The following is a 17,256-nucleotide window of genomic DNA, read 5'->3' as shown; positions in this document are numbered from 1 at the left end:
CAAGTCTAAATGTATTTCAAAGGATTACAGTCAAAGTATAAGAATATATAAATGAATGAAAGTGACTATGTTCTAATAATAACAAAACTCTACAAAAATAGGCAGTGATTCTTGCAGAAGGGTCATAGCCTATCAATCCATTCTCTTGTTAGTATTTGCCAGAAATGACAAGAGTTAGAAAACTGGGTTTCTAAGACAGGTTCTAAAGTTAATAAATAATCAGCAGTATGACCTTGGGAAGTCATTCAACTCTTTCTGAGCTTCTCAATTCCCTTAGTAGACTAAACCTGTATACATGGTGACCTGTTTAGGTGAAAATATATGTGTATATATACAAACATGCATGTGGACATTCATAGATGGATCTCTTTAGAATCTAATACCCCAGAAACTATGTGCAAATTATTTTAATATGCATATTTAATTTTTCCAGAAAGGCTCTGATGTTTTCATGATACAAATAGGTCAGTTACCCACAAAACACTTAGGAACAACTAGATAAGACTACTGGAAAATCTTCTGCAGCAGTAAATTCTAAGGGGATGACAGAGAAAAATCATATGTATACACACACACACACATACATACACTGTTTGCTATTAGGTAAGTAAAAATAGACTTCTGAATACTGTCTACTTATGTGTGTTTATTTTAGAGGGTGATAAAAGCACGGGTAGCAGCTAGAAAGATAAAAATAATAAAAAGGTAAAATACACAAAAGTTGTTATTGATAGCACAATAAGAATTCAAAATACATTAAAATAATTGCAAGTCCATAAGAAACACCATAAAATAAATTATCTCATGTTGATTTATTTTTTCCTATGAATTTAATATATTATTTCTGATCTAAACCCAAATTTTATTTATTAAAAATTAAGACCAACTTTAAGAAGCTTCAATATTCATTTTTATTATTTATAAAAAAAAAAAAAATTAAGGTATCAGAGTGCAAATGGTGTACTGTGATCTTGGTTTTGCACATTTATTCATGTGTTTTACATTATTTCAACTTTAATAAACATATCATATGTGTATCTTTACAATACCTGATAAAGACTTAACTGTCTGGCACTTATACATGTATTATTACTTCCTTTTGATGCTCTGCACCTTCAAGAGGATACTAAAAATGATCTGCCTGAAATAACTCCAAGATGAAGATTTACTGAATCACTTATGCTCCAGCAACTGCCACACATTTGTGATGGTTTTATCTTTTCCCTTAGTTGAATGTAAGTGTTTGCCACGAAAAAAAAAAAAGAAGAAAGCAAAAATATCTGGAAATGAGGTTGTTACTTTTTACTCCAACAAGTGATTTTAGCTATGCTTAATGCAGCTTTTTTTAAGGCCTTCATACAATTAAAAAATTAAAGTCAAGCATGTTAAAACCCTGTTCATTTATAAATTAAATAAAATTTTATAGGTTTGCAGTTACTGCTCAGAACCTATCATGCATGTAATAATCTGCAACCCAACTGAAAGTCCTTGGTGCTGGCAGTCAGGGCACATCCTGTTGCCAGCAATGTGAGGCATGAAGAAAACATCATGATGTCAGAAGTCTAGATTTACATGTATTAAGCCACACGCCAGTGAATTCTCCGATAAATACACATCATTTAATAATCAGTATTTGATAGCAGATGAAAACATGCATTAGATTAAAAATGCCACAAATTTGTTTTTATATCCATTCACTATAAAACTTTCTTTTTTTAAATTTTAAGTCTTGGTTCCCATTTTAGAATATGCAATAATCAGGAGGATACATGATGGGGAGCCAGTTTTCAGTAAAAGACGCACAATGAGTCCATCCAAGTAACTTCATCAGCTAAAACAAAACAGAGCAATGTATTATTAAATAAGAGATTTTTTTAAGGCTCAATATTTAGGGTAAATTTTGTATTGAATAATAATAATGAGGAGGCTTGCTGTCATAGTGGTTAAGTGTTCAGCTGCTAACCAAAAATTTGGTGGTCCTAACATACCAGCCACTTCACAGAAGAAAGATGTGGCAGTCTGTTTCTGTAAAGATTTATAGCCTTGGAAACCCTATCGGCCAGTTCTATTCTGTCCTTCAGTGTTGTTATGAGTCCAAATGGACTCTACAGCAATGGTTTGCTTTGGTTTGAGTAGCATGTAGAACCTTTCCTCCTACCAAGCAACCAACCTTCTTTTCTCTCAACCAATCATCCAATTTTCCTACTAACTAAATATTCTTCCTAGTAACAACTTTCTTATTTGCCAACCTACCTTTTTATTCCTTCCTGCCATCCTATTCTCCTGATTGTTACTCCAAGCATTTTCTTTCTGTTCCCTCTTCCTTTATTCCTTCCAACCTAACTTACTTGCTCTCGTTCTTCTTTCCAACTTAATTTCCTTTCCTTCATTTTTCCTAAATGCCTACTATAAGTCAAACACTGTCCTAGGCACTGGGAAAACAGCATTGAACTAACTCACTTGCTACTTTCAGGAAACTTAGGTTCTGTTTAGGAAAGATAAGTAAGCAAATAAATGAATGGATAAGTAAACAAGTTATATTAGGTACATAGTAAAAAATAAAACTTGATGTAATACAGTGACTTATAAGTTAGTCAAGTTAGATGATAAAGATCTGAGGAGGTGACATTTATATTGAAATTTGAATGACAAAAACACAGTCACTTGAAAATCTAGTGAAGAGTATTCTACAAAACCAGAACAGTTAGTGCCAAGGTCTGTTTTAGCAAAAGAGAAAGAAGGATAGATGATGTGGTAAAAGGAGAGTACAGAAGGGGAAATGTGATGAAATATACCTTCAGAGAGGTAAGCAAGGGCCATACTGTAGGGCATTATGGGCCACAGTGAGGTGTTCCACTGTATTCTAAATGTGATACAGATTCACTAGTAGGTGTCAAAAGGTATCTCTTTTTTTTTTTTTTTGGCTGCTATGTGAAGAAGTGAAGAACAGATAGTAGGGGAGTACAGTAGAGAGGAAACAAGTTAAAACATAAAACATGTCCTGATATGAATGTCTGGGTAGATCACCAGCTTCACAGATGTAAACAGCTTATGGACTGATTATATTCTATGTGATGAGAATCACAGTAGACAAGAAATACTAACAACCAGTTCCAGAAAGGGCTGTCTTAATCTAGTTGTTCAAAGATCTGAAGAAGCTGATTTAAAACGTCTTACATTTGCTCTGACTAGTGAGGGTAAACAGAAAAAGTTCCAAGACTATAAATAACTTATAGTGTACTCACTGTCAAACACTTCTATAGGAATTTCTTGTCAGTTTTACAACCTGAATAATAACCTAGACCCTTGGCCAATTTGGCATCACCAAAACTCCCCTTCCTTCATGTATCCTTTAGGTGTAAATTATGTATGCATAAAGACAAAATAAGACTAAAACAGATTTGGTAGAATTTAATAAATTTTTATACTTGACAACTGTGCAGAAAGCTCAACTACAGAATTTGTCTGAATGTAATATTTGGCAAAATAATTAATGAAATGGCCTATCATTTTAAGTGAAGAATAAAATCAAACTTAATGCTGGAAGTTCAATCCTTTTGGAATTGAATAAAACATTTATTTAAAAGAAACTATTTCTTTCTTTCATGAAGGAAAATTTTCTTTTTTTGCCTATGCTGACAACTGACCAACAGTTACTAAAACCAAGTGAAGCCACACAGTACTGCGCTGTCAGTGAAGGCAAACATGGATATATGGTTGGATAGATGGGTGGACTGGCTGAACTATTAGGTATGTCTATGCAGGAGGGAGTGTGTCCAAGAGGACGTGGAGGGTTGGGAGACAATGCTTCTACAACTGTATTGGTATGTTCAGTAAGAATTCCCAGGTATACAGTAGAGCTGATAAGGGACAAGGTTGTAGTCACTTCTTGGCCACAGCCTGCTACCCAGAAGGAGTGAGTGGCTGGACCTATGGGCTTGGAATCACAGTTGCAGGGGACATCAAGCTCAATTAACATTAACATACCACACAAAACACTGTTCCACATCCTACTTTGGCGAGTAGTGACTGGGATCTTAAAAGCTTGTGAGTGGCTGTCTAGATCAACAATGGGTCTCTCATTGTCCAAAGTAAAGAAGAATGAAGAAAACCAAAGATTCATGGAAAGAATTAGTCCAAGCTACTGGTACACCATGTGATCCTTAGCCTATATGACTATGAGACCAGAATAATTACATGGTACCCGGCTACCACTGTCAACCACTCGGAGGGAGATCTATGTAGGAGATTCTGGATAGAGTGGGAGAACAATGTGGAACAAAAGTCATCATTTAAAAAAAAAAAAAGGGACCAGGTTTGCCGGTCTGATGGAGCCTGATGGAGTCACTGAGACCATGGCCCCTAGCTGCCCTTCAGGTTTGGAATTAGACCCACTCCTGTGGCCTCCAGCCAAACAAAAGACAGGTGTATGAGCTGAATATTTACATTAGGTAGATACTTTCCCTGTAGAGAACAATCATGGGAGAATAGAAAGGCTGTGTATGCATAGGGAGACAGCTCAGGGGGCACGAGTGCATGGGAGGGAAGGACACAGGGAATAGGTAACTATGGGGAGGAAGTGGGAGGGGAGCTGTTGCATTGTGGGAAATTGTGGTCAATGTCATGAGACAAAGTGTAGGTGAGCTTCTGTATGGAAAGTGAATTTGCTCTGTAAACGTTCACTCAAATCACAATAAAGTAAAAATAAAAAAAAGTGAAGCTAAATATAGGTTTCTGCATAGGACTAGAACTGTTTTAAAAGTTTAAATTGTGTACTGAATATTTTTCATGCATTTATTTCAGAGTTCACTTGACCTTAGTTACAGTAATAATTAAAAATAACAAAACAAAACAACAGCTGCTATAGAGTGAATTCCGATCACACTGACCCCATGTGTGTCAAAATAGAATTAGGCTCTATAGACTTTTCCATGTTGATTTTTTTGAAGTAGATTGCCCAGTCTTTCTTCCAAGGTGCCTCTGGGTGAGCTTGAACTTTGAACCTTTTGGTTACCTTTTGTACTGTCCAGAGACTCCATAGTAATAATCAGTGTCAATACCTAACACTTTTTACCTAACTTTTCACTATGCAATATTAATATGACATTTAAATATCACTTACTTGAATACAATTTTTCCAGTTTTCTTTTGTTGGTTTTTCTTCCACAAGTTTAGTTGCAAATTTAAGGCCTCTCCCATACATTTTATTTACTAGTGCATGCTTGTATGCAAATGTCAAAACCTATAATATAAAACAAGATAAAGCTTATCTATGAAATGTTTACGTTTCAAGGCATGCTATTTTAACAACGAAAGAATTAAGGCTTCAGTAGAAGTGTCATTTTAAATGAATATGTTGTATCAAGTAAATCTTTAAAAAACAAAAATAATTTCTTCCAAAGAGCTGAGTATACCATAGAGCTAATAATATGTTTTTTGGAAAAAAAATATATTACAGTAAATCTCTAGCTGTTGGAATCTATACTATCATTTTATGTGAAAGAAAGCAGAACAAATGTAAATTGACTTAAAAATGCAAATTAGGATAGAATACAAAATATAAAGAATCATGATACATTACCAAAACTGTAAATGGCAAAAATTGAGGAAAAATATCAGGTTACATAAACATGTAATTACTTTCAATTACTTCCTTTGAATAAGTTTTCTACCTTTAATTACTCCATGTCAAAAATACAATAGTGCCATTGCAAAAACGAGCAGCCTGGGTGGTAAGTTGGTAAAGGGACATGATATATGACTTGGCAATCTGCTCCTGTAAGGACTACACTTAGAAGACCCTATGGGCAGTTATACTCTGTTTTCTAAGGTCAGTATGAGTTGGAATTGATTAGATGGCACACAACAACACTGCAAAAACAGAATTATTTAAACAATTTTATTATGATATTCATCAAGGGTTTATTGACCAGATGTTAAGTTCCCTATAGGCAGGGACCTGATTCTTATTAATGTTTCCAGACGTAAATACTATGTTTACCATAGAGAAGATACACAATAACTGCTGTAATAATGACAGGGAATATGTTGAAGACTCTCTATGCCCTTAACACATTCACAACAGTCTGCAGGCAATATCATTATCTTCATTCAATAGATAAGAAATTAGGGCACCCAAGTTTGTAACTTGCCTCAAGTCACATAGATAAAAGTTGTGGAGGCAGGATTCAAACTCAAGGGGTATGATTTTAGTTCGAATTTGTAACCTCTGTGTAATATCAATCCCTTCGGTTTCGTAAATACAAGTATGTACACATACCACTGTACTGTTAGGAAAAAACCCAAAGCATGTAACAAATTTTTTTCTCCCACTTCCAGAATTCTTTCCTGCAATTTACCATACTCAATTCTGAAAACAATTATTTATCCACTAAAAGAAAACAATGGCTGGTACTTGATAGGAGAATTCTATGACTTTATTATATCATTTCCTGAAATGTACTGATTTCATTTATTCTCTTTATTGCCACAGGAAAATTGTTTTACAAAAACTTATATAATCTCTACAGCATGCATTAGAGAGCTAAATGGGTTTAAAAATGTTTTTAATAATCAAAATCCAAAGAACTTATTTTTTAAACTGAGTTTTTAAACTGATTAACTACAAATAAAGATAATAATTATTTACAGTTTAAAGAGTTTTGAGGAAAAATAACAACATCTAAATTAAACAGAGCCTCCCCCAAAACAACCACCATATAAAAAGATGTGGGGTAGTATGCAGACAACTTTCAGAAGACTTCTATTTTTCTCCCCTTCTGATGAGTCGACTGACCCAGTGAAGCAGCCAATGGTGCACAAGAGGTTTTGAAGCAATCCTCACGAACTACGAGAAAATGAGAAGCAGAAAGGTTACCTTATTGTCAAAAAGATCAGTCCATTTTGTAGTTTCCCAAAAAGTTTCCGTTAGAGAATCCAAAGCATTTTCTCCTTCTTCCTCTTTTCCTTCTCCATCACATGAAACAGCCCCATTTTGAGTTTGTGAGTGAAGAAGGTGGTCTGCCAGTGCACATCCTTTTCGACAAAGGGCATCTACGAGGGTAGATTTTTGTTTGTCCATATCGCTGTACACCAAACCAAAACATATGTCACATCAGTAAAATTTCTTTAAAGTGTAGTCTTCTTCATGTAGTTTTTGCCTTAAGATTTACAATGCTGAGATATTTTATATTTATGTCCATACATTTGTATTATAAATCTAATAAGATTCCTTATTATTCATAGACATCATATGAGCCACTATATGACCCATACAAGTTCGGTAATTTGCACTTGGTTGAAATAGAATGCCATAAGCAATAGAGTTGAAAGATCAATGGGTTCTATATTGTGTCAATACAATTGTTTATGTGGCTACAACAATGGGCTCAAATACAGTAATGGTTGTGAGGATGGTGCAGGTCTGGACAGAGTTTCATTCTGTTGTAGAGAGGGTCATCATGAATCAGCACCTAACAACAAATTCTGTCAGCTATGTAACTCCTAATCACATTGGTATCTTTAAAGTTTTTGGATTCCTTATAAATAACAATTATTATATATTTGTTTACATGTAAATATAGACATACATAGAAACTTTTCTAGTCATGAACATTCAACTATAAACACAACAAGCGTAAATGCCATGTTTATGTTGTTGTGCCAGCAACTGACTTTAAGTATTTCAACATATTAACTCTTATATATAATCAAAAAAATTCTATGAGTAAGATATTTTACAAAGGAGGACAATGAGGTACAAAGAGGTTAAGCAATTTATTCAAGGTCCCACAGGTAGTAAGTGGCTAGTCAAGAATCTTAAGCTTAGCAGTGTGGCTCTGGAAGCCATGCTCTTCATCACTATGGTAAAGTGCCTTGCTTCCCAATACGTATCTCTGTTCTGATATATTCCAAATGCCTAGAACAACACCTGGCACAGAGCAAACATTAAAGAGTTGTGGAATGAAATATAATAGTAAATACCCTGTAGGGAAATGTTTCAGGCTCTCAAATGTTTTGCTTAGTTGAAGCACTGTCCAATTCATGTCAGAAAGCGTAAAAGCAGTGCGGATGGAAAGTGCTGAGAAAACGGCAATGTGGCACTTAGATACAGGATCAACTGAGTAACAGTAAGAATGACTCGGAAAAGACCCAGAGCAAAACATCAACATGTGAAATCTGCTGGGATACGCTATAAAATATCAATAATAATTACCAAGAAAGACAATTACCAAAAAAGAGGGAGTGCACCTAACAACTTAGGTGCTCAATGGTTAGTCAATAACCTTAGACACCCATTGTTGTTGTTGTTGTTATGTGCCATCAAGTTGGCCCCGACTCATAGCGACCCCTCCTTGGGTTTCCCAGGCAGTATCACTATGGAAGTAGGATTGCCCAACCTTCCTTCCGAGGAGTGGAGACACCCATTAGTCCTATGTTAATTTAAGAGGCTACACGTTAGGAACCTGAAGGTAACGTATCATGAAAAGTGCTGCTAATGAAATGTTTCCTGAGAGTGGGATATTCTCCCAGGTTGAAAGGCCATTCGAACCTATACATTAAGTCAGTGGTGAAGGAACGTGACTACTCAAGTTGGCAAGAAATTCTCTCTCATATTGGTAGATTTCATCCAAAAGGTAGTTATTGACCTTAATACATTTGCAATATAGATGAAACTATACCTAAAAGATGCCTAAGAGTTTATCAGCAAGGAGTTTTAAAGCTTTAAAGAACCAACAGTCACTTTTTTTGTGGAAATGTGTCTAAGTAGAATTCTCTCTTGCTTATTTGGACTTTAGAACAAAAGGATTTATAATTAACTTTTTGGAACTTAAAAGTTGGGGGACATCTACATAGCCTCTCATTTACTGAGCAGTGATTAAAACACTGGTTGCCAATCAAATGGTCAGTAGTTGGAACCCATCCAGCCACTCAACAGGACAAACAGTTGGCAGTCTACTTGATAAAGATTACAGTCACAGAAACCCTATGGGGCAGTTCTACTCTGTCCTATAAGTTTGCTATGAGTTAGAGTCCACTTGACCACAATGGATTTCGGTTTTTTTTTTGGGGGGGGGTTTCCTCTTTGCCTCTTGCCCCTCCCTCCCCACACACCCATCCCAAGCCGTTAGATGCTGAGTGTCATCCTAAATGTCTTTTTAGGAGTATTTCATTTATTCTTTACTATAACTCTAGGAGTCAGGCACAGTTCATTCCATTTTGCAAAGGAAAAAGGGGGCCCTGGAACAGAACTGGATTGGCAAGGCAGGTTTCATTTTCCATGTCAATACTGACATGCTGCCTAGAGAATGGGTAGAAGGATGCAAAATGCAGAAGAAGAGAAAGTGGAAGTAGCAGAGATGATCTATACTTGGAAGCCCTGAATTAAATGATCTGTAAGATTATTTTCTATATCCCATATCCTTTGATCCAAATATTTTGAATATTCCTTTTCTAACGTCCTCTCAGTACTGACCCGTTCAAATGGAATGCCTCATCCATCTATGAGGCTTTTTCCATTCAAGAAAGTCAGTACCCCTTGTTGTGGACTTCTACAATGTAAAATATTTATTTTATCTCTTAATCACATTCTATGCAGCAATTTTACATTCTTCATTACATCCTAAGTTTCCTAAGGACACAGAGTGTCTTACTCTTTTTTTAAATCCTTCTCAGTGATGCTTTACATATAGTGTTTCCTCAATAAATGTCTTCTGAATTGAATCCATTTTGTTACCTATGAAGGTACATTTTAGGAAGCATTTTAACTTGAATCAGATATTCTAATGGACTATCCAAGTAAACTGCCATTTAACTAAAAATTGGTATTAGATCACACAGAAAAAGCGAGTATTATTTTTTAAGACTACAAAATGGCTTTTATTAATCAGTCTGTTGCTACCTGTCAACAGATAATACTTATATAAGAAATTATAAATATTTCCTGAGAGTATCTTGCCTTGAAAGTAATATATTTCAAGTCTGGATATGGTCCTCTGTTCAAACACAATCTGGTCAAAGTCCATTTCAGTTTGGCTACAAGGATGGACAAGTTGATTCAATGCTGCCCAAAATTTGAACTAGTTTCACTAGTTTAGTACTTTTACAATGTCTTTTGGCTCCTTTCTAGTTTTATCTTAGTATATTCAACAGTTTCTAAAGCTATGTTCTTTAAAAGCCAGTACCCTATTTTATTATATTTTTTGGTAGCCATTGGCGTCAGAGTGTCCAGCATTCTCCAAGCAGTAGACACTGAAAAAAACATTGAGATAAAAATAATGAGAAAAAAATGACTAGTGTAAGACTAAAAACATAATACTGTACTTCTAGCTAACTTTAAATTGTAATTAAGATTTTCTTCCATGGATGGTAAAATTTTAAAAATAAATGCCAAAAATATCAGGAAGATAAATGAACATTAATGTTTACCAAAATTTCCAAATGAGCCCCAAATTGTTATTTAATATATACTTAAATTTGAGGAAATTATTCTCATAGATTGTAAGAAATATAACGAAGACTACAAAAGCATAAGGGACACGTAAGTTTAGATAGAGCAGGGAGGTCAAAGATGACCAAAAGAGGCCATTGTTTTTGCCAATTTGGTTATCACCTGCAATCTATGGAAGACAAGTAATTTTAACATGATCAAGGCCAGTCACATTCTGTAATAACATTACTTCTGAGAAAGTAAAACTGCAGGGTACACTATTCTTGGAATGAACTGAAGGCCACTCAGGAGATGGAATACTGAATGTCTCAAGGCTCAGGTGGGTCATTATATGTCTACTATCAACAACTACTAGCAACTAACATCAACAGGATGAGGTGAAGATGCCTGAAGTGAGACTGAAGAGGAAAAAAAAAGTCATGGCATGCAGTTAGGAAGGAAACGGAAGAGAAAGAAGATTCAGTATTTAGCTAGAAAGGCTGGCCCTGCAGAGAAGAGTCTCCTCACTTTCTGAGGCAAAAATGAAAGCAAAAGAGATATAAGCAAAAGAGTTGATGCTTCTGTATTTTTCCATGAGAAAAAAAAAAAAAGAGGAATGTTAACCTGATTAAGCAGATGGTAGGAATATAAAGAGTTGCTTGCCAAGAAATGAAAAGGCACAGGCTTTGGAGACAGATCCTAGTTTGAATTCAGATCTTCCCATTTCCTAGCATCATCACCTGAGGCAAGTCATTTAACTTCCCTGAGATCAGTATCTTTTGTAAAAATGGGGTAAAAAGTCCATAATGTACAAGTTGTTTAGAAGATTAAATTTAATAAGACAATGAATTTAAAATGCCTAAAATGGTTCTTTTGTACAAAATAAGTGTTATTATTAACAATAAAAAAGGCCATATTTTGAGACTGTTTCTTTGGAAAATATTAAAGAGTATTAACAATGGAAAAAATAATAATTTTGGATAAATTTTAGTCAAGTTGAAAACTATTTGTAAGAGTCATAAGATCCTGCAATATGGGTATAAACAATGTAACACCAAGAGTTCTAGCAGTTTAGAATTCAAATATTTCACAGCAGAAAAAAACGTTCTGACTGAAGCTGATGGAATCCACCCTGGACAACTCTGGTTTATTAGCTGTAATAACTGTAAGAGAATGAAGATATCTCTATCCTCCTAAGATTATGACTTGTCAAAATAAACCTAAGTGATGACAGAGGAAAAACTGATATTGGGAGAACTCCTAGGGCAGGATGGTAAGAGTTCATGGAAGGATAAGCGTGCGTGACCAAATGCCAAACTGGTTCAAAGAGTTGTAGGACCTTTAAACTAGTATTTGGAAATCACAATCTTCATTGATGAAAATATATCAATCACTTATAAATCTAGTTGAGGCAGTTACTTTACTAGGTATTACAAAACACATTTTAGGTTTTTCATGCTATCAGTCAATAAATAGTTTAATAATTAGTATTATAGATTATTGTTATGTTTTTGTCTTTTCCATATATCCAGTTCACATAAATCCTCATGACTGGACTGTTTTATCACAGCTACTCAAATCCCTTCAATTCTTGACAGCACCTAATGGCAAAGAAAACAAGTACTTTCCTTTTGCTTAATTTTAAAGAATTGGAAAAAATTATAAAATTCCCAAGGTAGGGTGTATCTCAAATCATGATCATTTCAATAATAAACAAACAGCAGAAAAGGTTATACTAAATAATATCAATCTCTAACTTTTAAAAAAATAACTAAGAAATGAGATGCAAGAAAGAGTATTTACTGGTTAGGTACTTTTTTATAGTAGCTGCATCAGGTCTGGGGTCAGTCTTCATTGCAATATAAACTGCTAGGGCTGTCTGATCTATATGAGAGATAACAGCATTTGCAGCTTCAACAATTTCATTTAGTCTTTTCATTCTTTCCTGAGGAGAAAAAAAGAAAAAATAAGAAAAACAAACTGACATATCAATCAGTGCACTAGAGCATTTTTGTTTTTATCATCTTGACAACAAGAACTGCAAATACAGTGTTAGTGGAAAATGGAATCTCTTTGTAACCAAGGGGGCTCTGGCTATCTCCTAATCCAATTTTCATTAATTGTCAGCATCTCTAGAAAACTTCAGCTCAGACATAAAAATATATAATTTATATTCTTGTTGTTGTTAAATGAGAAGTGAAATATAATGTTCATAAAAATGTAAAGTGCTTTTTCAATTCCTTTTTTGTACATCTTAAAAAAAGATTTTAGAAAATTGAACAGCTATGTCACTTTAGTCCCACAAAAATAAAAATAGAAGTATAAAATATAACTGGCATACAATTCAAAATGAAATGAATTCTTTCTAATCTACCATTAAAACTCAAAATTATAGAAAACAAGAAAATAATAAAGCTATAACAACTATTTTGATGGTGTTCTCAGTAATTTGCTACTGTCACTTAAGTCTTTAAAAAGGTCTTCTTTAAACATCCTCTATTGAATCTAAACCCTTGATAATTTTTGACTGATCACAGCTAGTACTTTCTTTACTGCCACAATTACTATTAAGAGCTAGTCTAAGTTAAGATTTCTAGAACTATGGTTAATTCCCAAAAATGAGAATCATCAACAAAGTTACTCTATAGTAGGAATACTTTCACTGAAGGTATTGAGGTTAAGGTTATTCTTTAGGTTAAGATCACAAAAGTAATCCTCATGGTATCTTTACTACTTCTTCCACTGACCAAACATGGGAGCAAGAATTTTAAGCAAAATTGAGAACAGCAGCCAGGCCTTACAAAAGCTTAATGAAAACAGCTTAGTAAACATCTAATTTGTGGAACACAGTTTTAGACAGGAAAAACAGAAGACAATACATCTTATTCAAATTATAAACTTTATATACTATAACAAACAAAATACTGATATTAAAAACGAATACAGCCAACCTTTTCAGCATCCAACTGATGGAGTCGTGCAACGTACAGTGGAAGATAATTAGGATATGTTTCTTTCAACTCATTATAAATATCACTAGAATCCAGCCTATGTATATAAGAAAGAGTCATTATTTCACTTTAAAATAGGAAAAAAAACCCAACAATTTTTGTCATTATTTAACACTGGTTGGCAATTCCAGACAATTAAACTCAGGTATCAATCTGAAACACATTGAGAAAGACATAAAGTCATTACTATCTTAAGTAATCTTATTTACCATATACATTTCTAAGTAATGTTTACTTAAAAAACCAGAAAATGAAGGTGAGAATTATTTAAATTAATAGTTCAATAAAAAGATCGGATAAAAATAAGCACCAAATTTTCCTACATATCAGCTATGATAATTTATAAAAAGGAAGACAAATATATTAACAAATGGCTTGTTGTTGTTGTGTGCCATCGAGTCAGCCCCGACTCATAGCAACCCCTCCTTGGGTTTCCAAGGTGATATCACTATGGAAGTAGATTGCCCAGCCTTCCTTCCGAGGAGTGGCTGGTGGGTTTGAACCACCAGCCTTCTGGTTAGCAGTCAAGTGCCTTAGGCACTATGTTACCAGAGCTCCCAAACAAGTGGCTAGAAAGAGCAAAATTTCTACAAATGTCTAACATTACAAGAGAATTTTTACCATTTCTGAAAAATTTAAAGTCTTAAAAAAAGGAAGAGACATCGCACGTTCCTAGATGGAGAAGGTGAACAAAACTATGTCAATTCATTCTGATTTAAAAAAAGCAGTCAAGATGAAAATTAAATAATTAATTCAGTAATTAAAATCAAATGATTAAAATCTCACTGGTGAATATTTAGCACCAGAGACAGGCCACCAATGGCAAATTCACTTAAAACATGCCCCAAAATCTGTAGCAAATACAGTGCAGAAATAGTTTATTTGAACTGGGAGAGTGAAACTAATTATTTTATGAAAATAAGTTGAACTCATTTGACCACAAAATTTCACATACCAAACTATACACTAGGAGCTCTGGTAGCATAGTGCCTAAGGCATTTGACTGTTAATCAGAAGGCTGGTGGTTCAAACTCACCAGCCACTCCTCGGAAGGAAGGTTGGGCAATCCTACTTCTGTAGTGATACTGCCTTGGAACCCCAAGGAGGGGTCGCTATGAGTCAGTGACAACTCGACGGTACATAACAAGAACACAACAACTATACACTATGTCTTAATATAGATAATCAAATGCAGTTTTTTTTCCCCTTCAAAAATTAAACAGAAGCAAAAACATTTTCACTTTATATTTACATACTACAGCTTAATGACAGATTGTTTTTAGGAAGAAAGAATTCAAATGTTTCATAAACTCTACAAGGGATGTCTATTAATTCTTTGCCATTTTCTTGTAAACATCTATTGTGTCAATATCCTTTTCAATTTTCTCTCCATTTTTTGAATAGTGTAATTGCATTGTTAAAGCTTGAATAATTTTTCTAGTCTCTAACATCATTTGCATCAATTTCACTAAATCCTGCATCTTTCAAAAGGTATGCAATAAACCTGTTTATTGTGATATAATTCACATATCACGTGAATTCATGTGCTTCTTGGCTAGAAAGATTAAAATCTCATTTTAGGTGTACAAGTCAGTGGTTTATTAGTACATTCACAGATATGCACAACCTTCATCACAGTCAATTTTAGAACATTTTCATCAACTCAAAAGGAAACCTCTATACCTTTTAGCTAAAAAACGCTGTCCCCAAATCTTCCCTACCCCTAAGGAATCACTAATGTACTTTCTATCGATATAGATTTCTCTATAATTAATGGTCACTTCATATGAATAGAATCATTAATATGGGGTCTTGTGTGACTGGTTTCTTTCACTTAGCATGTTTTCAAAGTTTATCCATGTGGTTCCATGTATTAGTACTTAATTCTTTTTTATGGGAATTATATTTTATTGAATGAATACACATTTTGTTTATCCATTAGTTAGCTGATGGATAGGTCGGTTGTTTTCACCTTTACACTATATGAATAGTGTTACTTACAAACATTTGTTGAGAAGCCGTGGTGATGCAGTGGTTAAGCACTCAGCTTCTAACCAAAAGGTCAGAGGTTCAAACCCACCAGCTACACCACGGGAGAAAGATGTAGCAGTTCCCATTAAGATTTATGGTCTTGAAAACCCTATGGAATAGTTTTACTCTTTGTAGGGTCACTATGAGTTATAATCAACTAGATAGTAATGGGGATAAACAACCATGTAGAAGTTTTTGGTAAACATTTTTCTATTTTTCATGGCTATGTATGTACCCAAGAATTACTGGGTCACAGTGTAACTCTGTTTAATCATTTGAGGAACTGCCAGGCTGTTTTCCAAAGCAGCTGCACCATTTTAGATTCCCACCTGCAGGTATGAGGGTACAGATTTCTCCACATTCTAACCAATGCTTGTTATTATCTGACCTTTTGGTTCTGTTCATCCTAGTCTGTGTAAAAGAATATCTCATTGTGGTTATGATTTGTATTTTCCTGGTGACTAATGATGCTAAACATCTTTCTCATGTGTTTCTTGGCCATTTAGTTATTTTCCTAAGGAAGATATACATTTGGATCCTTTGTCCATTTTCAAATGGGCTATGTGCCTTTTAACATTTAGTTGTAAGAGTTCTTTATATATTCTGAATACAAATCCCTTATCAGATAAATAATTTAGAAATATTTTTGCCCATTCTGTGGGCTGATTTTTCACTTTCATAATAGTATTGTTTGAAGCACAAAAGTTTTAAATTTTGATGAAGTCTAAACTTTTTTCCTCCTTTTGCTTTTGGTGTCATAACTAAGAATGTTTTGTCAAATTGCAGGTTATGAAGACTTACCTCCAGTTTTTTTCAAGAGTATTATTATTTTAGCACTTATATTTATGTCTTTCATCCATTTTGAGATAATTTCTTGTATATGGTGTGAGGTAAGGGTCCAACTGATTCTTTTGCATGTGGCTAATCAGTTGTCCCAGAGTTATTTGTTAAAAAGATTCTTTTCCATAGTGAGGAAATACAAAAAAAACACGAATAAGAAATGAACTGGGTGACATCACAACAGAACCAACTCAAATAAGAAAGGTAAAATCAGGACACTATGAAGAACTGTACTCCAACAAATTTGAAAATCTAGAAGAAATGGGCAGATTTCTAGAAACACACTTCTTACCTAAACTAACACAGATTGAGGTGGAAAAGTTGAACAGACCCATTACAAAAGAACAAATTGAAGAGGTCATAAAAATATTGCCAACAAAAAAAAGTCCTGGCCCACACAGTTTCACTGGAGAATTCTACCAAATGTTCAGAGAAGAACTGACACCAATCCTACTCAAACTATTCCAAAACCAAGAAAAGGATGAAATCCTCTCAAATTCATTTTATGAAGCAAGCATAATCTTGATACAAAACCAGGCAAAGGAAAACTAAAAAGGAACACTACAGACCATTAACCCTCATGAGTATAGATGCAAAAATCTTCAACGAAATCCTAGTTAAAAGATTCTAACAATATACCAAAAAATAATACATTATGACCAAGTGGAGTTCATATCGGGTGTGCAAGGATGGTTCAACAATAAACAATCAACGTCATGCATCACATAAATAAAACAAAGGAAAAGAACCACATGATCATATCAATCGATGCAGAAAAGGCATGTGATAAAATCCAACACCGATTTCTTTTTTAATTGTGATTTTAGTGAAGATTTACAGAGCAAATTCACTTTGCATACAGCAGTTCACAAATACTTTGTCTCATGACATTGATGACAATTTACCACAATGCAACAGCTCCCCTCCCACTTCCTCCCCATAGTT

The 17,256-nt window shown here is 34.3% G+C and overlaps 1 protein-coding gene across 1 annotated transcript in view; it reads right to left on the bottom strand.

Annotated features, from left to right (window-relative positions):
- Window positions 1-1,741: 1,741 nt before the first annotated feature.
- TPP2 (tripeptidyl peptidase 2) overlaps window positions 1,742-17,256 on the bottom strand; it is a 133,374-nt gene continuing 117,859 nt past the window's right edge. The window contains exons 26-30 of the mRNA XM_042782696.1: window positions 13,381-13,477; window positions 12,244-12,374; window positions 6,878-7,085; window positions 5,123-5,242; window positions 1,742-1,831 (exon numbers count right to left, since the gene is read on the bottom strand). Of these exons, the coding sequence (XP_042638630.1) occupies window positions 1,742-1,831; window positions 5,123-5,242; window positions 6,878-7,085; window positions 12,244-12,374; window positions 13,381-13,477 (646 nt within the window). The remainder of the gene's footprint in view (window positions 1,832-5,122; window positions 5,243-6,877; window positions 7,086-12,243; window positions 12,375-13,380; window positions 13,478-17,256) is intronic.

Source organism: Orycteropus afer, unplaced genomic scaffold, assembly GCF_000298275.1.
Source record: "Orycteropus afer afer isolate SDZICR_OR568_19922 unplaced genomic scaffold, OryAfe1.0 scaffold00417, whole genome shotgun sequence".
NCBI classification, from domain to species: Eukaryota; Metazoa; Chordata; class Mammalia; order Tubulidentata; family Orycteropodidae; genus Orycteropus; species Orycteropus afer.
The sequence above is the reverse complement of the archived record's forward strand: the minus strand, read 5'-3'. Positions and strand labels throughout refer to the sequence as shown.